We start from the raw sequence: 19232 nt of genomic DNA on the forward strand, positions 1-19232 counted from the left end.
CTGCTGCCCCAGGCAGGGGATACAGGCATGAGTCCAGGAGCCCACACGGGCTCAGGCAGAGTGCTGACATGGTCACAGCTGCACACCCGGACTAAGACACACCCACGACCCCAGCCATGTACATGGACACTGACCCCACATGACGTGGACTGTGGGTGGCCGGAGCAACACGCTTGGCCGCGGTCACCCCCACAGGCCCAGCCCCACTTCCAGGCTCAGCAGCTCCCCTGTACACGGCCTTGCCCAGAGTTCAGCTCCACACTGACCTCGCACAGCCCTTGGCCACAGCCCCACACAGGGGCAGGCACAACTGAACACGGGCACACCTACGCCTGGAAAGAACCAGAGTGGAACACAGCTAGAACGAGGCCCAAGCACACAACCAGACACAGCCTCACACCCGACAGAGCCTCCTACAAAGCCCCTCGGGAAACAGCACCTCACCCGTATGGAGCTTGTGCAAGGAAACGGCCACCTACGTAGCCATAGGCCAAAGCCACGAACAGAGCCACCTGGGGCCAGGCTCTAGCAGAGAGTAGCCACAACGGGGAGGGGTACAGCGACAGGAGCAACAGCATCCAGACAACTTCGTTTCCTGCCCACGGGAGACCCCAACACCCCAAGACCTAGCCACTTGGGAACACAGGTTCACAGAGACGGCTGAGCCCCAGATGCAGCTCAGCAGCATGTAGCTGGGTATGGCCGCTAGAGTGCAGGGGCGCCGGGAACGCGCCATGGCGTGGGTCGATCAGGAGCCCACATACCAGAACCCCTGCGTGTGAGAAGACCGCAGGAGAGGCCACACTCGGAAGCTCACTGCCACACGGCAGCGGGACACTGAAGCGAGAGGTTGGATGACTATACCGGCTCCCGTGGTAGGGCCCACTGAGGCCAGGGCTCCCAGGAGAAGCTGGAGTCACGGGCAAGGGGCTCAGCCATCTTCTGCAGGGGGTTACCCCAGGCACCTGCGTGCCAGGCTGGGCGGAGAGCAGTGGTCCTCAGTCCTCGACACCTCATTCCATCCCTGACGTACTGTGGTCGAGGGCTCAGGGCTGCCCCTCTCTGGGCCCTCCAATCCTACTAGGGCATGTCAGAGGCAGGGGGTGTCTGAGCTCGGAGAGGCTGCGGGCAGCCCCCGCTTCCCCAGATGGGGCTAAATCTGACAGATTGGTGGGTAGAGAGCCAGCAGCCGGGGATGGAGAGGAAGAAGTGGACCAGAGATACGGGTGGGCACAGAAGGACGGTGGGAGGCCAGGGAACAGTGAGGGCGGGGATGCGGGTGCGGGCTGGCGCACACACATGCACAGGTGTGCACATGTGCCTGGTGTGCGTATGTGTTCACACATGTGTGTGCATGCACATGGCTAGCCAAAACGCACTTTATGGCCTGCGTGTACATACGGCATACTATGTGTCTGTTTGAGTGTATCCGTTTATTTATTCGACAAGGGTACAGGAGGACCTATTATGTGTTGGGCACTGGGAACATGCCGTTGAAGAGACAGACACGCTTCCCTGTCATGGAGGGTAACTTCTGGCTGAGAAAGGCAGGCAGCAAGCGAGTAAACAAACAGAGCGTTGGGCTGGAGGGCTTCTCTGCGGAGGTGACTGTGAAACAGAGACCTGAAGAAAGGAAAGGGTGGGCCCTGGTGGAAAAGCATTCCAAACAGAGGGAACAGTACCTACAAAGGCTCCGAGGAGAAGTGGAGAGGTGATCAGATGATGCAGCCCTGGGGAGCCTAGTCGGGGCTTTGTCTTTTACGCTGAGCAAGCTGGGCAGTCAGCAAAGAGGCTTGTTCAGAAGACTGACATGGTCTGACTTAGTTTTAACAGGACCCCACGCTGTTCTGTGAAGATCAGGTGGTGATGGGATTGGGGTGTGGGGCAAGGACAGAAGCAGAGGAGCATATTGTAATTACCTTGGTGGGAAATGATGGTGGCTTGGAACAAGGTGGGATCAGTAAGGGTAGTGAGAGGAGGTCCACTTTGGGATATATTTTTAAAAGTAGAGCTGAAAGCATTTGCTAATGGATGGGATGTGGGGTGTGAGAGAAAGACAATTCAGGGATGACTACGGAGGTGTTGACCTGGACAATTAAATAGATGGGATTTCCATTTGCTGAGATGGGAGGAGCAGCGGGAGAAGCAGATCTGGGGACGGAGGGAAATCAGGAGTTTGGTTTCAGTTGTACTAAAGTTGGAAGTACTTACTAGACAGCCAAGTGGAGATCTTGCAAAAGGCACTTCAATATACGGGTTCAGTGGAGAGATCATTGAAAGTTGTCGGTAGTAAAGACCCATGGACTTTCAGAGCCTAGTGATTACTTAGAAATCAATTTTGCAAAGGGGGGAAACTGAGGCTCAGAGGAGCAGTGATGTGTCCAGGATCACACAGCAAGTCAGGGGCAGCTAAAGCCCCTGATGTCCCCCCATCCTGCAGCCCCTATTCACTGACTCAAACCCTGGTCCTGTGTCTCTCCATCCCAAATGGATCCACATGGAAAAGACCAGAAAGGTGACACAAGGTGAGGCTGGAGAAGGAAGCAAGAGCCATACCCAAAGGACTTGATGGAAGCACAGGACCTGGGAAAGGCTAAAGCAAGGGAGCCGATCAAGTGCAAAGTGCAAAGGTCCTGAGGTGCATTTTGGAAAGCTCTCTCTGTTACGGTTTGGAGAACAGGTGGGGATAGGGGACTCCAGAGGGAGGCATCGGCCAGGTGCTTGTCCATCACTTCACTCCCACTTCAACTCTAAGAGGTGATGGGACTGATGGTGGCATCCCCATTGAACAAATGGGAACACTGAGGCTCAGAGGGGAGAAAATATGTCCACCATTACATAGCAAGTCAGTGACTGAGCAAGTCAAGTCTTGGTTCCTAGACTGTCGGAGTGGCAAGAGTCCTTGCATCACACTTGGGGTAACTGAGGCCAAGAGAAAGGCAAGGACACTTTCAAGGTCACCCAGATTGTAGGAGGCAGAGCCAGTCCCCAGGTTCATGAATATCAGTCATGAGGAGCTCCTGTCCTGCCTCCCATTCCCCTCCCAGCTCACTGACTCTGACATTCAGCTCAGGAAAGAGTCAGGCATTGGATTCAACTCGGACAAGCCAAGGAACCCAGGAGAAGAAGGGAGGAAGCAGAAATTAAATTAGTTTATTTCATTTAAGCAACTTTTTGAAGAGGAAGCAAATCTGACACCGGGGTGCTTGTGGAGACTCCAGGCAGCTTTGAAAATCAGTCACAATTACTGAGCCTCCTGATCTGGGCTGAAGAGGGCGGGGCGGACAAGCCGCACCAGGGTCTGGGCAGCTACGTAGATCAGAGGGAGCAGGGACACAGCTTGGGACATGAAAGGCAGCAGGGCTCGCAAATTAAACCACTCACAGCTTAAAAAGGAAGGGAAGTGTGCCGGGGGCCTCCGATGAGCCACGCTTCTGAGGAGGGGCACACCAGCCACACTGAGCCTAACACAGCGAAGCAGGTCCTACAGCTGACCGTCAGGAAGCCTGGCTCCTTACATGACCTTGGGAGAGTCCCTGCCTCTCCTGGGCACCAGTTTCCCTTCAAAACATTGAAGGGGTTCATCATGCAATAGATATTTACGGAGGGTCTTCTCTGTGCCAGGCACTGTTCTAGGCGCTGGAGGTTCTTAGGAAGCCTCCGTACAGGGCAGGGAGACAGACAGGAATGAAATATAAACAAGCCAATATATTATAGGCCCTTATATAACAGGTCTAAGTGCTGTGAAACCTAGGGAATTTTTGCATTTTACTGGGGGAGTGCTATTTTAGATAGAGGAATCAGGAAGGGCCTTTCTTTACAAAAGAGGATATTTGAACAAAGATCTGAAGGAACCAAGGAGCTATGTGAAACAGTGGTTTTCATACTTGACTGTGCATCCACATTACTTGGAGGGCTTGCTAAAATACAGATCGGTGCCCTTTCCCCCCAGGGTTTCTGATTCAGCAGGTCTGGTTATTAGAAATGTTTGCATTTTTAATTAATTCCATGGTGATGCTGCTATTGCTGGCTCAGGGACCACACTTGGAGAATCACTAAGCTGAAGGAAGAATGTACAGGCAGAAGAAACAGCAAGTGCAAAGGTCCTGAGGCATAGTGTGTTTGTCATGAGAGGTCAGTGTGGGTGAAGAGAGAAGTAAGTGATGTGGGGAGAGAGTCCAATGAGATTGAAAGAGATACTGGATCATGTAGGACACTGTAGCCATTGAAAGGATTTCGGTTGTACTCTGAGTGAGAGATACAGAGTCAATGAGTGATGTGATCCAACTTATACTTTTAAAGGCTGACTTGTTGGCCACCATGTTGAAAATGGACTATAAGGGGACAAGGTTGGAAGTAGGGAGATCAGTGTTGAAAATGGACTATAAGGGGACAAGGTTGGAAGTAGGCAGATCAGTGAGGAGGCAGCTGCAATCATGTGGGCAAAAGGTGATGCTGACTCAGACCCACATAGGAGGTGAGAAGGTATGGGATTCTGGATGTATGTTGAAGGTAGAGCCAACTGGGCTTGTGAGGGACCGGATATGAGGAGTGAGAGAGAGACAAAGCAAGGATGATGTTGACAAGTGTGTCCTGAGCAATTGGATGGACGGAGCTGCTGAGATGGGAAATGCTCCAGGAGGAGCAAGATTACAGCACAAAATTAAGACTCTTGGGTATGTTAAGACTGAGATGTCTACTAGAAATCTGGGTGGAGTTGTCAAGGAGACAGTTGGGTCTCTGAGTCTGGAGGCCAGGAGCACAATCAGGGTCAGAGATACAATTTTGAAAGTCATCAGCAGAGAGAAGGAATTTAAAGCTTAAGGCTGGATGAAACCAACAAGAAAGTGAGTTTTGAGAGAAAGGAGTTAGACTAGATAATCTCCTAATGTTGGGGGCACCAGACCCCTTCCCACAAGTTTCACAACCTGACCAATGGACAGCAAGATTTCACAGGGCTTTCATGCCCAGTTCAACTCTACCTACTTATTAATGCCAACTATGTATAAGATATGCTTGGCACTGTTGAGGATACAGAAATGAGAACTTCAATCCAACACGCATCTATTAGCCACTACTTTATTCCAGGCACTGCAGGGGATCTAAAGATAAGTAATTGAATTAAATCCACAAATGTTTATTAGCACCCATTATGTACAAGGCCTCCAGTGTACTTGGCTCTGTAGGGGTTGCAAAGATGAGTCACCTAACTTAGCAAACATTTATTAGCACCTACTTTATATATAGCCCCAAGGGGATAGAAAAATAAGCAGTTGCTTTCAATTCAATAAACATGTATTAGTGCCTACTGTGTACATGGCACTTTGGTAGGTATGTGGGGATGCAAAGAAGAGCAAGACCCTCCCCTGACCTTAAAGTGGTGGCAGATCAGTTTCACCTCTGGGGCGAACCCTGGTCAAATGGTAGTGACTATAGGGTTGTGTTGAGAAGGAGTCTGAGGCCCCTCCCATTCAAGCTCAGGAGAAAATGCCGCAAACGATTAGTAATGTCTGCTGAGAGCAAAGGCAAGAGAATGGAATGGTTCATTTGGCATTGGATTGGCATTGTTGGACCATGGGATTGGGACTCAGTGAGCTGTGGAAATGAGCAGGGGCTCTGCCAGAGTGGGGTTCCCATGTATTCCAGTTCCTCTGTGAGTAGCATCTCTAACAGACGGAAAGGGCTGTTTTGTAGTATAGCCCGCACTTTTTGGGACATTTACTAAATAACAGCTGTCAGCCAACACTGCTTTCACGGAGCTATTTCCCTTTATTCTCAACAATCCTGGGGAATAAGCAGGGCAGGTATTACTGTCCTCATTTAACCAATGAGGAAATAAATAGAGAGAGAGATAAAGTAACTTGCCTGAGTTTCCAGAGTGAGAGTTGGAGTCAGAACTGGACCCTGAACCCAGAAGCAGAACCCAAGCCACTTGCCTCAGCTTGTGTGGGCAACAGCCATGCACGGGGACTTTATAGCTTGCAAAGCACTTTCACATCCCTGATCTTAATTCATTCTCCCAGAAGCTCTCAGGTCAATTGTTAACACACCCATTTTATAGCTGGAGAAACTAAGGCTCACGAGGGGAAGAAGGTAACAATGGAAAGAACACTACTGATTGCTGAATCCAGTGGTTGGCGGGGGACAGGGCAAGGAGGAAGGGAGGAAAGCAGGAGGCAGTGTGTTCCCCAAAGGTCTCATTTGGGGAGGGCAGCAACAAGCTGGGAGCCTCTGACTGTCCTGTCTGCAGCCAGAGAGAGTATGGCTCAGCAGCCCTCAGGCCCAAGCCAGGAATCAATCGCTGGCCTCTGCAGAGACAACTTCTAAAGATGTTTTTAATTAAAGTCCAGGAAGATCTATATGTGCAATATCTCCTTGCCTAGCAACGGCACTGGCTCTCACCACCCAGGATTGGGGGAAACAGGGCAGGAGATTTCTGGTGGGGAAAGGTGGCAAGGAGGAGCAGAGGCCCCGGCCCTCAGGAGTCATCCCCGTGGCCCAGGGAACCTGGACTGTGAAGAGTGGATCCATGCCTTTCTTTGTCATTTCCATCAACAAATTATTCAACACACACAAGCATTTTCTCTAAGCCAGGCCCTATACCTACATAGCAGTGGGTACAAAGGTGACAGAGCCACCATCCTGCCCTCAAGGGCCTAGCACACAGTGGGTGCTCCATAGATGTCGGGTAACTGAATGGAAGCAAATAATAAGAAAAAAATGTTTGCTTTCTGCAACAGGCAGAGGGTTGCTACAGCAGATACTTAAAATGTTGCTGTCCCAACAAACAAGGTGACCAGACTTACATACTAGAGGGTCCCATTTAAATGTGGGAAGGACAGAAGAGCATAAGGGTCTCAAACTGGGATGGTAGGAGAGTCCTCTCTCTCAGGGGAACAGATTAGCTCCCCATACACATTCATGGGTGAGTCCATGGCTGGGATCTTTGGGGACAAAGGGAGGGGACAGTGTCCCAGAGGTTCACTGGAGACTCTGGAGAAGCGTATTTGCAACATAGGGCACTCTTATCCCATTGAGCCCAAACTGCTTCTTCTCTTTGTCCCCCCTCCCACTCTCTCCCACTCTCTTCTTGCTTAATATGTATCTCTGCCTGTCTGTTTCTATATAAGTCTACTTTCTGACTTTATCTCTGCATTTCTACCTCTTTCTGTCACATTCTGTGTTCCACTTTCTCCCTGTCTCTATGTATCTCTGCCTTTCTGATGTTCATATCTCTGTCTCTGTCCTAATTTCTTCCTGTGTGTCTGGGTATCTGTTTTCCCACTTTCTCCCTGCCTGTCCCTCTGAATCCCTGTCCCTCTGTCCCTTGTCTCTGTCTGTGTCTCTGACCCACTTTCTAGCCCCATCTCTTAGTGACACCTTCTCTGTCACTTGTCTCTGGGCCTGCCTCCTACCCCTCCTTCCCAACTACTCCCCGCCCCAGCCATGTTCCTGCATCTCCTGCATATCATTAGGCTGCCCTGGCTGGGCGGCCGGAAGCTGTGGAGGCTAGCCCAGTGAGCCAGCATCATAAGTGATGATCAAAGAGGGAGTTGGGAGGGAGAGTTTGAGAAGGGGTTTGTTTCCTGTGTAATCTGAACGTTCCCAGGGACTCGACAAGTGGTTTTTAATTTTTAATAGAAAGCATTCCGCACAGTTCTGGCAGCAGCAGGGGGTGGGACTCATTTTTTATAAATGTTTGAGAAGCTAAATGTGAGCTGAGGGTTTCCCCAGGCCCAGCAGGGCAGCAAAGGGAGGTAGGGAAGAGGCATGATGGTAATAATTACAAACATCTTCATAATAATGACACTTGGTCACCTCGTTTGAAGACTCTGTTCCTTTCCAAAGTGCTTCATCTCTTTCATCTCATTAAAGGGCCTCCCTCTTCCAGGGAGGCCAGAAGGATGAAGTATTTTCTCCATTTTACAGAAAGGGCACTGAGGCCCAGTCGGGTCAGTTTTCCCACAGCCACAAAGCCCAGGAGAGGGCTGGGATGACTTCAGTCCTGGAGCTCCCCTCCCCATAGCACCACCTCCTCCTTGAGCCAATGGGACTCCTCCTGGGGGCTCTGGAGCCCAAGTCTAGGTGGCAGTTGGACCTCATAGATAGCAAAGACAAGAGATAAGAAAGGAAAGAATTCTGGGTTGGGAGCCAGGCCATGCATTCCAATTCTGGCTCCATGACAAACCATGTCAGAGACACCGAGGTAAGCCAGAGATAAGGGGTGAGCATGCCCCCTCCCTCCTGATAATGGTGTCCAGGAATTTTCTACTCCAGGCCAAGGGCACAGCCCCAGAGACCTTCTGACCATTGCAGAGAGACAAGAGGAATAAACTACTGAGTGCTACTATATGCCCATCTTTACCAGCCATGTAAATCCATCAATTCTAGTCCTCAGAGCATCCCTGGGAGGCAGAGGGGCCTCCTCTAGACTAAAGGTGAGGAAAGAGGTCAAACAGGGAGAAACACTTGACCAAGAGCACAGAGTGAAGAAGCGGTGGGATCTGAACCCAAGACTCTATGATGCCAAAGCCCACCCAGTCTCATCTCCTGGCAGGAGTCTGATGTCTCATGCTGATTTTGTCTGGGAGGAGCACTGCTGCCTTGGTGGCATGTGCTGTCCTTGCTTCTTCCTTCCTAGTGTCAGTCTCAGGACTGGCACAATGAGTCCAGAAGGGTGACATGCTGGCTCCATAGACCTGGGCTGCAGTCTTTCCCTACCACTTACTACTAATAGAACCTGGGGAAAGTCACTGAGCAGAGACTCCATGACTCAGTTTCCTGAGTTCAGTCAGGGGTTTGGTCGGTGGTTAGCCTGGGATGCATTTTAGAATCACTGCAGGAGTTTTTAAAAAATGCCCTTGCCTCTGCTTCACCCCAGGAGAGGCCTACTGAATTGGTCTGGGGTGGGGCTCAGCATCGGTTTTATTTTAAAGCTCCTAAGAGATTCTAATATGCAGCCAGGGTAAGAAACACTGGTTTCCGTGCTCTCTGAGGACCAGCCTTTCCACATTTAACATTCCACGTGGAACCCTGCTCTGAAATCCTGTTTACCCAAGAATCATTTGGGCAATACTTCCTATGCCAGCCTGGAAAGAGGCCCTTAACCCCACATAGCTTCAGAGTTGGCCGGCAGCACCATGGACAGCGACCAGCTCATCCTAGCCAATCCCAGCCCTGCTTCTGGAAGTCTGAGCTTCAACCAGTTGTGGCAGGGAAAATCCTGGATGCAGTTTCTTGCCATTCCCCTCCTTTCTTTGACTCTTCCCTCTCTTACTTGCCTGTCTCCTTTTACTCCTATTGCCCCCCCACCCCCCCCCACTTCATTAGACCAGGCACATGTGGGTTTTGACATCAGATCAATCTGGGTTTGAATCCTGCCTCTCCTATATCCTTGCCAGGTGAACTTGGCCGGGCATTGTTCTTGGTTCTGAACATGGAGAACTATTTGAGTTCTCACAGTGATCTTGAGAGCTTGGCAGTAACATTACCTTCATTTCACAAGTGAGGAAACTAAGACACAAGGGGCTTCATTGCTTAACTTCACTCAGCCTCATTTTTTCATCTGTAAAGTGGGAATCTCAATAGAGCTTACTTCAAGCTTATTTTATAAATTCCGTGAGAGAACAGACATAAAGGGCTTGTCATAGGATCTAGCACAAAGTAGTTACTCAGTAAACATAATCTATCATGATCCTCGAATAACAATAGGTAATACTGGGTTTCATCAGCATTTATTATTAATTCACATTTTCACCCTTCACTTTGCATAGCAGTTTCCTCATCTGTAAAATGGGAATGATGCAGGATTGTACGGTGTTGGCTCATCTCTGCTCCCAATAGGCAAATATTGATTTTCTGTTTTGTGAGCCACTTGATATCACATTGGTAGCTTGAAATTGGCCATGGTGAGAGTCTCTACACCATGGAAATCAACAAATACAACAAGGCAGGGCATTCCTCCCCACCCCTCTAGCCCTCTGAGCCGATGGTTAAACATTTACCAGCATACCACTGCATCTACATCTTAGAATTTGACTGAGGACTAAAGGAGGGAGTGGATGTGATGGTCATTATAAAATTGAACTGCTGAATGGAGGGGGGCTGACCCTGCGATGGTCCCATAGCAGCCACAAGCCTGGAACCCTTTTATCTGCCCATTCTGGGGAGCTGCTGACTTGTGAGGAATGTAGGAGGGGGTCTGGAGCCTGGGGAGCCAGTGGTGAATCACTGACCCTTCACCTACCCCACGTGTCGGCATTAACTATAATGGCTGCAATAAAGAATCCGGGATTGGGGAAATGATTCCATCATCCCCGCAGGAGTCCCTGGGATGCAGCCAGGGAGAGAGAGAGAGAGAGAGATCAGCCATTACCCTGGGGAGTCATTCAGCTGGATATTGTGCCTTGCCCAAGGGGTGGGGGGAACAAGCAGAGGGGAGTGGCAGGGAGACCCTCTCTCATAACAGCTACAATAGCCACTATTTATTGAGCACCCACCATGAGCCTGATGCTTTATGTATCTTCTCCCTTTTCAGTGTTTCTGTGAGGGAGGAATGATTGTGCTATCATATACTCGCATGCCATGCCTCCCAAGACAACAAAAACCTGCATTTATTGAGTGCTTAGCATGGGTCAGGCACTGTCCTCGATGCTGAACATGGAAGTCTGCTTAAATTCCTAAAACAATTTTAGGAGTTTGGTAATACACTCATCTTCATTTCACAAATGAGAAAATTGAGGCACAAGGGGGTTGTGACATGTTCAAGGTCAAACTGCTAGTAAATGGCAGAGTCATCATTTATTGTGATTCATTACACTGAGCCACCATCCCCAGAACCACTCTGCCTGCCTGCGCTGACTGTCACCCCAGGAGGGCTTTGACCTCAGAGTCCTGGGTTCAAACTCCACCACTTCCTCTCTCAGTGCTCTTGGTCAAGTCTTTCTACTTGTCTTACCTGTTTCCTCACCTGTAACTTAGAGGGGAACACTCTGCCTCTCGGAAATACTATGAGGATTAGAGATGATGAATTTTTTTTGAAGATTTTATTTATTTATTTGACAGACAGAGATCACAAGCAGGCAGAGAGGCAGGCAGAGAGAGACAGAGGAAGCAGGCCCCCCGCTGAGCAGAGAGCCCGATGCGGGGCTCGATCCCAGGACCCCGGGACCATGACCTGAGCCGAAGGCAGAGGCTTTAACCCACTGAGCCACCCAGGCGCCCCAGAGATGATGAATTTAAGTGCTTGGTGAAGCTGGACATGCAGTGGGTGCCCCTAAGAGTTTATTCCTTTTTCCTCTTTCTGTATAATATGAGGTATCTGGGGTTATGTCCTTGGCCCTGAGAGGAGACCCTGGGCACCAAGCATGGAGGGGGAGAAGGCTTGCTCAAATACCTTCCCTCGCTTCTCTGGGCAACCCTGACATAGCTGACATGGAGCAGGAGCTGCCAAAGAGAGGCGCATTGCGGGGCCGGTTTAGAAGGCTCAGGCTGGGAGGGGGGACATAGAGAGGGAAATAAGGAATGCAAAAGAGTGAAAAATAAATACATGTGTCTGTCTGGAATGATCGAGGGCCCCAGGCTGGAGGCGGGAGAGGCGGGCGGCAGGCTGGGCTTAGCAGAATTGCTGCAGTAGCACTTCCAGAGCCTCACTCATTAGCCAAGCTGTGAATGGGCCTTACCTCCTAGCAGGCGCCCTCCTGGCCCAGAGAGTACCACCCAGCCCCGGGAAGGCCCCACCCAGAACCTCGGCAGGTCTGGGTCCCAGCCCCTCACCAGCAGGGCATTCAAAAGAAGGCATCACCTTGAAGTGACGTCTGAGTCTTATCCCCTTGGCTCATATGCTGAGCCCCCAAGACTCCCTCTTGGGTCTTCTACCTCACCCCCTCCTTTCTGGAAAGGTTCAGATGGACCAGAAAGCTTTGCCTGCCTCCCCATCCAACCCTCCCCCACCCCACCCTCACCCACCTCCTGTCCAGCCTCACGTCCTAAGCCCTGATTTCGTCAAATTGAACATGATGTCAAATTAGAGCCATCTCTGGGACAGGCCGAGAGAAGCTCCCAGTTTAATGAGGCAGCGTCGAAAATCAATAACTTAATTGCCGCTGTTTGATGGACTTTTATCCAATTTATACTCTCCCCAGCAGCCTACGTGCAGAGCGTGCAGAGCATGTGAAGTGTGTGTGTGTGTGTGTGTGTGTGTGTGTGTGTGTGTGTGTGTGTGTGTGTCTGGGGCGGGGGACTGTCTGGACACCCAGGGGGAGGGGCGAAGAGGGCACCAGGACCCACAGCCAACTATTTCCCAAAGGGAAAGCTGGGCCTTGCCATCCTCCTGCCCCAAATCCAAGATACTGGCCTCTGAGCCCCAGTGAACTTGGTTATCCTTCTGGGCTGCCCAACCCCCATCCTGTGGGGGTTGGTGAGGAGAGAGGGAAGAGAGGCAGAATTCCCTTGAGAAATCAGGAGGGGCGGGGGTGGGTAGAAAGACCCCTGTTTTGGGAGTCGGGTGCCTGGTTTCCAGTTCTGGCTCTAACTCTGACCGTGATGACTTAATTGGTGACGATGACCATTGCATCACCCGCTGAGACTGAGGCCCATCTGCCCTGAGAATTTAAAGTGCATTCCCTCAACATCAAGCACCAAGGTCTGGGATTATCCCCCATTTGCTCAACAGGAAACAGATTCAGAGAGGCTGTCTTCCCTTGCCAGAGTCCTAGAGCTGGGAGCCACCAAAGGAGATCTGAACCCAGATCTGACTCCATGGTCATGCTTGTGCCACAGGAAGCCCCCAGATCAGGAGGCGGGTTGGGAGTCGGTGTGGGGATGAGGACTGTGAGGGGACTAGCTTCCATGACCTCCAGCTTGGATCTCCTCTCCTAGCTTCCCTGGGGTGGGGAGGACAAGCACAGCGGCCCCAGGTGACCCCCGTCTCGCTTGGTCCCCCGGGTCCAGGCACGTCGGTGATGCAGGTGATGGCCTCGGATGCGGATGACCCCACGTACGGCAGCAGCGCTCGGCTGGTGTACAGCGTGCTGGATGGCGAGCACCACTTCACCGTGGACCCCAAGACCGGTAAGGGGCGGGGCCGGGCCGGAGGGGCGGGGCCTGGGCCAGACCGGAGGACGGGCACGGAGGGGCGGGGCTAGAGGGTGGGGGTACTTCCGCTAGCAGCCTTCTAACCAGACATCGCTGAGGGTAGGACGGGACCGGAGGCGGCGTCTATCCTGTTCCAGGATCTCAGAGAGGAAAGGACGGCCAGGCAGAAAGAGGGAAGGGCTGAGGAACAGAAGAGGATGGGGCTTGAGGGCATGGGGGGGGGTCGTTGAGGAGCGCCTGGCACACTGGCAGACAAACAAAAAGGCAGGGTGCCTCCACCGCCAACATGGGCGCCCTGAAGGGGACTTCAGAGGTCCCACGTAAGCGACCCTCTTGTCCTTGGAGCTTAACCGAAGCAAGCGTGTCTGCAGCCCTTAGGGTTCAGCAGGTGAAGGGCACCTTTTCAGCAGTTGTGAAAGCTCTGTTCAAAGGGCAGTTGTTAAGGATCTGATGGAAAGAGATAGAGACGGGGAGAATGGCTTGTTGGCTTCTTTTCCCCTCCCCCCACCACCACCGAACACAGTCCCTACTTCACTTTCTTTGAGGTTAGAGCCTGATTACGTCTCTGAGGGGCCCTGCCAGAGTGGCAGGGAGGGCAGAGCAGGACACTGAGGCTCAGAGAAGTGAAGTGCCTCACAGAGGTTGCACAGCTGGGCGTGGCTGCCGATGCCAAGGATGGTGTTCTCCCTGTCCCTGAGATGGGATGGGGCAGGCCAGGAGTGAGGGCTCACGGGAGACCGCACACCACACAATGTTTATCAGATGCCATCCTGGGACTCACAGTCCAGTGGGGGCAGGGGCGACAGGCACATGCATGGGCCATCAGGATGCTAAGTTCTGGGAGGTGGAAGCAGCTGATCTCCAAAGGATAAGAAGGTGTTGGCCAGACCCAGATGGGGATTCAGAGACAGGCATTCCAGGCAGAGGGCATGGTGCTGGCAAAACTAGGAGGGAAAAACACCCTGAGGTATGAGGGGTATTGTAAGCAACTCAGGACCGGGAAAAGCAGGAGGCCTGAGATGGGATCAGGGCTGGCTGGTAGGGCCCCAACTGGGCCCAGGAGAAGTGAGGCTTAAGACCTCGGATTTTATTCGAAGGGTAATGAGGGAATTTTTTTCCAAGGGTAATGGGGGTAAAAGGTAGTTCTAAGGATTATTCTAAAGGTAATGGTGTGTGTGTGTGGTGGATCTGCGTTTTGGGTTTTTGTTTGTGTATTTGATTTGTTGGGGTGGGGGATTGAGGATTCCAGATTATGAGCACAGTTATAATTGTATTATCTTACACAAAATATCTTTTTCATTTTTTTCTCCTTGCAAAAGTAATATATTTGGGAAATTCAAACATTAAATGTTAAAAGAAGGAGAGAAAGAAAGAAAGATGCTTCCCACCCTCATCCCCTAATTGCAGCCCTAAAGGTAGCCACTTGGTATATATATCCTATGAGATCTTGGACTCATTCACTTATAAAAAATATTAAGTTTTTAAAACTTAACTTTCAAGGTTCGAAATTTAAAAAGTAATCCAAACAGATATTTAGTGGAAATTCTTCACCCCTTCCAGTCCCCAGCCACCCAGTTTGGGTCCCCAAGGCAACCAATGTAATTTTCTTGCGTATCCTTCCAGAGCTATTCTATGCATGTACAAGAAAATAGGTACATGTATTTGTTTTATTTTTTTTTTACACAAATGGTAGCTATAAACACACACTATATACACTGCTTGCCTTTTTCACTTTACAATACATCTTGAAGATTATTCTATATCAGTACATAAAGAGCTTCCTCATTCTTTTATTTAACAGCTGTTGTGGATACACTAAAATTTATTTCACCAGTCCCCTATTGATGGACACTTACGCTGTTTCCAATCTTTTGCTACAACAAGCAGTGCTACAGTGAATAACCTCATACATATATCATTTTGTGCTTGTGTGAGTGTATCTGCAGGATAATTTTCGGGAAGTGGAAAAGCTGGGTCAAAGAGCACATGCATTTGGAATCCGTATAGATAATGCCGAAATGTACCAGATTACACTCCCGAGAGCCACATAGGAAGGCGCCTGTTCCCCTCCTCCTCACCAACATTTTGGGTTCATTGATGACTTTTAGGCAGGGAAGTGACATGCCCAGGTTTTCATTTTAACAAGATCCCTCGGGCTGCTCTCTATAGCACGGCTCAGAGACAGGAATTGAATTCAGGGAGACTCAGTAACCTAGGGTGCCCAGCAGAGAGCCCCAAATGACAAACACCAAGGCCTGCACCCTCCCCCGCCCCCACCCAGACTCCTGAACCTGCTCCACCTAGTTAGGGAGCCAGAGATGACACAGGATTGGTGGCGAGCGTTAGTTGAGATGCTGAGGAGGGAGAATGAGAGATGACAGTGCGATCCTACCAAGGGCAAACCTTAGGGGTAGGGAACTGGACTGAGGGAAGAATCTGGGGGTTCCCAACTTTGGGGCCTGGGATGGGAAGGGGCACCATCCATAGAAACAGAAGGAGGAGTGTCGATTAAGAAAACTAAGACCAAAAGAATTAGTGAATGTGCTCTGGGATCTGGTGCAGAGCTAATTCATTCCATTTTAACCAAAGTGCCTTTAAGAGGAGAGAGGAGAAAGAAGGAAACATCTAGAACATCTAGCAGGCTGTCTGAAATATGGGCCTGGGCTTTCTGAATAGCTGGGGCTCCTTAAACTTTGGTTTCCCACGTGCACAAGGATAATGTTTCCCATCACAAGTGACTGTTGTGAGGATCCAACAGGAGAGTTCCTTCCTTCGTTCAACAACTCTTCAGCCAGGGCCTCCTATGTACCTGGCTCTGTTCTAGGCTCTAAGCATATGGCAGGAAGCAAATCCCTAGCCTCATGGAGCTTTAATTCAAGTAGGGAATACAGAAATGCAGAAAATCAGCCTATCCAGGTATAACATAACATCATAGCAACAAGTGCAAGGAAGACACAGAAAGCAGGATAAGGGGGTAGACTTCGATGAAGAAATCAGGACGGACCTTTCTGGGGAGGTGATCTTGGGCAGAGACGTGAATGGACAGCGAGGGTACGAAGTGCCCGGCGCAATCCTTGGTACCTCCTGGCAAGCCAAGGGGCTGCTGTTGCCTGTTGCTACTGAAGCCTTCATTCGTTCAGCCGGAGGAGGGGGCCCTTCACGTTGATTCCCCGTCCAGAAAGGGAGGAAGAGACAGAAGTAAGGGAGGGGCCAGGGCTGAGTCGGGGAGATGGCAGGGGTGAGCAGATGGGGGACCAGACTTCAAGCGAGTGAAGAGGACGGCCAGGTTCTCAGAAAAAGCATCCCCCGCTGCAAGGAGTCAGTAAGAGGGTGGCACGTGGGAGGCCGCGGAGAGCCCAGGAGGGCAGGAACCGTTCCCAGAAGACCAGAGAATGGGCACCAGACAAGGCAGGTGAAGTAGCGCAGATGAGGTCCTGGTCCTAGGGTCCTTCACTTTCTCAGTCTGAGAGGGTCTTTGCTGACATCTCCCAGGAAGGACCAGATTTTTCCTCCCCTTGGCTTCAGCCCCACTGCAGGAGCCTCCCTGGTGCCATTCCCAGCCCCAGCTCCATTTCCCCAGCCAGGAATATTCCGCTGATGCGGGTCTATATTTAGCAGCTGCTGCGAGGTACAGTCTGTTCTCGCTGTGCAGATAGCAGGGAGCAGAGCCGGAACGGGCCCTGAGAGGAAGGTGTGAGGGAGAGGAGGAGGCGGGGCTCCGTGGGGCCGAGTGCCAGAGGAGGAATTAACTTGTGTGTTTTAAAGGCCAGGCCTGCCAGCAAGCCCCCCACAGGGGCGACAGGGATGGCATTTGCGGGCTAATGAGGCATCGCTTGGGCTCCAGGGCCCCTTCTGCAGAATCTGGAAGGGACAGCAGGGGTGGCGAGGATAACAGCTGGAACTGAGGGTGATGGGTGAGGACGAGGCTGCAGGGAGCCCTGGCCAGGTTCTGACTTTCAGCCCCCGCCCACCTCCACCCCCGCAAGACTAGAAAGGCGCGCTCAGAGACTCCAAGTTATCTGCTGAGAATTCTCAACTGGGCCAGAGATGTCTGTTTTCCTGGGATGAATGAAACAAACCTTTCCTGAGCACCTTCTAAGTGCCAGATCCTGGGGTCAGGATGATAACCAGATCTGGTTTCTGCCCCCGCGGGGCTTTTGTTCCAACAGAGAAGCCAGAAACAAACAACATCCAGCCTGTGAGAGGGGAGACAGAGGGTCTGTGGCAGTAGGTCAGGCAGTCCAAGTGTTTACTGAACACCTACAACGTGCCAGACCCTCTAGGTAAGATGATGAACAAGGCCAGTAGGATCGGGTACCCGATCCAGGACTTGGGGAGGAAGGGATCATCATGGCATCCCCAGAACGTGAGACCTGCTGCTGGAAACCTTGTCTCATTTTGTTCCCTTAAAAGCCTTCCAACTGGGTAGTCCCATTTTATAGAATAGGAAACGGAGGCTCAGAGGCACTCAAGAACTTGCCCAAGGTCAGATAGCACGTACATGGTGGAAAGAAGAACCTAAACCAGTCAGTCTGACCCCAAAATCCCTCCTTTCTGCACAGCCTCAAATCTGACTCCGTGCCCCTACTCACAGTAGTACATCCTCAGTAAGCATCTGATAAACGAGTGAATGAAGCGATTTGCAGGGCCAGAGCTTCCAAGAACAATTGCAGAGGCCAATGTGAGAATTTGACCCCAGAGCCAGGAGAAAGGCACCAGCCCCCAGGGTGCTCTTCCCTGCATCAGGAGGGGGAGTGGGGAGCAGAACGTAGCAGATAACAGAAGATACCATCGATTCCTCCCACCCCGCTACTCCTATCAAGAGGTGGAGTCTAGATGGGTGCCTGGCTGGCTGAGTTGATAGAGATTGGACTCTTTCTCTCAATGTCATCAGTTCAAACCTTATGTTGGGCATGGAGCTTACTTAAAGAGAGAGAAGTGGAGTCTTGAATCTGGAGCAGAAATGATGTTCTGCCAAGTCCCAGGTTAGGCCTTACGAGGCCTTGCAACACTCACTCTTCTCTCCCAAGACCACCATCTAAGGAAACGCGCCCAGCCTGCTGAAGACCGGACACGCTCCCGCTCACAGCTGGGACCACCTGCCAGACCTATGAGCCAGGCCCTGCTGGGCCTTCTGGCCAGCGGAGCCTCTAGGGAAATGTGGCTGCATGAGCGAGCCCAGGAGAGGGACAGTCTGGAGAACATGATTTCTCCATCAGATATCTACTGCTCTTTGACAAACTGCCCCCGAACATGGCGACTTCACAGCACCACTTTGTCCTTGTCATAATCCTGTGGGTTGGCTGCACAGTTCTTTTTCCAGGGTCATTTGTGGGGCGACAGTCAGCTGGCAGGTTGGCTAGGACGGCCGGCGTGGCTGGACCCCTCCCTCCGTGTGGCCGTCCGTCTGGGGCTTTTTCTCAGCATGGTGGTCTTGGGACTCCAAGAGGACAGACCCCAGCACACAAGGGCTTATCATAAAGCCTCTGCTTTTTGTCCTGCTTGCTGATGTCCCATTGGCCAAAGCAAGTTTGCAGGGCCAAGGCCTGAATCAGTATGAGAGGGGGTGACCCAAGAGTGTGCCTAACCGCAGGTGTGCTCTGTTGGGAGCTGTCGTCATCCCAGGTTATCACTGGGTATGATCCCAGGGCTGGGTCCGGAGGCAGCAGGGCTCCCAGGTACCCACCTTCTAGTCTCCCAGCAATGGCCCCTGATCGTCTACAAGCCTTCATGGCTAGTTGCCAAGTGAAAAGAGGTTAGTGGCCCTACTTCCCCCGGAGCTAGAAGTGGCAGTGACTGCAAGGAGGCAGCCCCATGAGCAGGGCTCCTCCCCCGAGGGGGTGGACCTCTGCCAGAGCCCTGCTCCAAGCCCCATTCACCAGCTTCTGGTGCACAAGCTCACAGACGCACAGTGGCCCCAAATCCCAGCACCGCCTCTACAGTCCGTGAGGTCCTGGAGGCCAAGGACATGTGCAAAGCTTAGAGATGCAGGAGGGGCTCCGCTGGTCGGCTCCTTCCCAGCCCTTTGACTGGTTCACTCAGGGAGCCCCCGTCTCTGGCCCGGTGCCCACTCCACCATCAGTGGGCCTGTCTGCTCTCTCCTTTCCTCCCTCCACCGTCTTTCTTCCCTCTTTCCT

General features: G+C 51.6%; 1 protein-coding gene across 1 annotated transcript in view; it reads left to right on the forward strand.

The window, feature by feature from the left end:
- The window catches only part of CDH22 (cadherin 22), a gene marked incomplete at both ends in the record, with an annotated part of 66287 nt that overhangs the window by 8435 nt on the left and 38620 nt on the right, over nt 1-19232 (forward strand). Inside the window, one exon of the mRNA XM_080814657.1 lies at nt 12952-13071. Within this exon, the coding sequence (XP_080670783.1) occupies nt 12952-13071 (120 nt within the window). The remainder of the gene's footprint in view (nt 1-12951; nt 13072-19232) is intronic.

This window comes from Martes martes, assembly GCF_963455335.1.
Source record: "Martes martes genome assembly, chromosome: 9".
NCBI classification, from domain to species: Eukaryota; Metazoa; Chordata; class Mammalia; order Carnivora; family Mustelidae; genus Martes; species Martes martes.